The sequence below is a fragment of the Nothoprocta perdicaria genome, unplaced genomic scaffold (genome assembly GCF_003342845.1).
Source record: "Nothoprocta perdicaria isolate Ctin4 unplaced genomic scaffold, notPer1 scaffold_252, whole genome shotgun sequence".
Classification (NCBI taxonomy): domain Eukaryota; kingdom Metazoa; phylum Chordata; class Aves; order Tinamiformes; family Tinamidae; genus Nothoprocta; species Nothoprocta perdicaria.
In genome coordinates, this window is record NW_020455480.1 from 612,795 (window position 1) to 613,855 (window position 1,061).

A 1,061-nucleotide genomic window follows, 5' to 3' on the forward strand; every position below is an offset into this window, starting at 1 on the left:
CGGTGCGAGCGGCAACGCGCTGGACGGAAACGGCCTGAACGGCAACGGGCCGCAGGGCACGGGCCGCACGCGGGGTGCATGCGAGCGCCGGGGGCTGCCGCCCGCCACGAGGSTCTCGCGCGTGTCCCGGGTCTTGGTGTGTTCCAGATTCCCGCTGCCCTGGAGCCCTCGGGACCGCGGCTCGTGCCGGCATGCAGGGAAGCGGAGCCAGCGGTACCTCCGAGTCCCAGCCCCGCAGGAGCTTCAGGGTTTCTGAAAGAAAGCACAACTGGGGGCTCCGAAGGGCTGAGGTAAGAAGCAGCACGCAGGCCAATCGAACAGGCTGGGTCGTGTTATCAAAACACCGAGTGCACGGTGCGGGATGCACAGGTTTCACAGGGAGCCTCTGAACACTYGGCTCCAGGCCGTACCCAAAAGGTAACGTTTCTGTATCAAAACACACCGGGTGAAGGGTAGCGGATGCCACAAAGCATCCTACTGCTCGCAGGCCCTATCTGATACAGAGACTGCCTCTTCCGACTGCGCTACAAAAATACAAACAGATTTCCCCTATAATACAGGCAAACAGCAATGATTTCTCTGAAATTGTGGCACGTTTGTTTGTTTTCCTGCATAAAACCCCTGAGGTCAACAGAGAACCCCTTGGAAATCAAGACGCTGGCTCTGGAGGACCGCGCCGCTACGGGCACGCGATGCTCACGGGCACCGAGGGGCTGCTCGGAGGGGTTTCTATACACATGTACAACGAGGAACACGTTCGACGGGTTCCTCGGGGCAGGCGGGTGCCGCGGCGGCGCCAGAGCGGGTCAGTGGCGCGCCGGGCACCACCGGCCCTCGCGGTAGCTCTCCCGGCGGCTGTCGTAGTCGTGGCTCCAGCCGTCGCGCACCCTGTCGCCGTAGCCGCCCTCGTCCCTGCGGTAGTGCAGCTCGGGGCTCCTCTCCTCGTAGCCGTAGTCGTCCCTCTTGGGGCGGCCGTAGTCGGCGGGGCGCTCGGCGAAGCGCGGCTCGCGCGCGAAGTGCCGCCCCTCGGCGAAGTAGGGGTGGGCGCCCATCCTGGCCTT

The 1,061-nt window shown here is 64.3% G+C and overlaps 1 protein-coding gene across 1 annotated transcript in view; it reads right to left on the reverse strand.

Annotated features, from left to right (window-relative positions):
- Positions 1-773: 773 nt before the first annotated feature.
- The window catches only part of RBM7 (RNA binding motif protein 7), a 3,274-nt gene continuing 2,986 nt past the window's right edge, over positions 774-1,061 (reverse strand). The window contains exon 5 of the mRNA XM_026040299.1: positions 774-1,058. Within this exon, the coding sequence (XP_025896084.1) occupies positions 807-1,058 (252 nt within the window). The 3' untranslated portion in view covers positions 774-806. The remainder of the gene's footprint in view (positions 1,059-1,061) is intronic.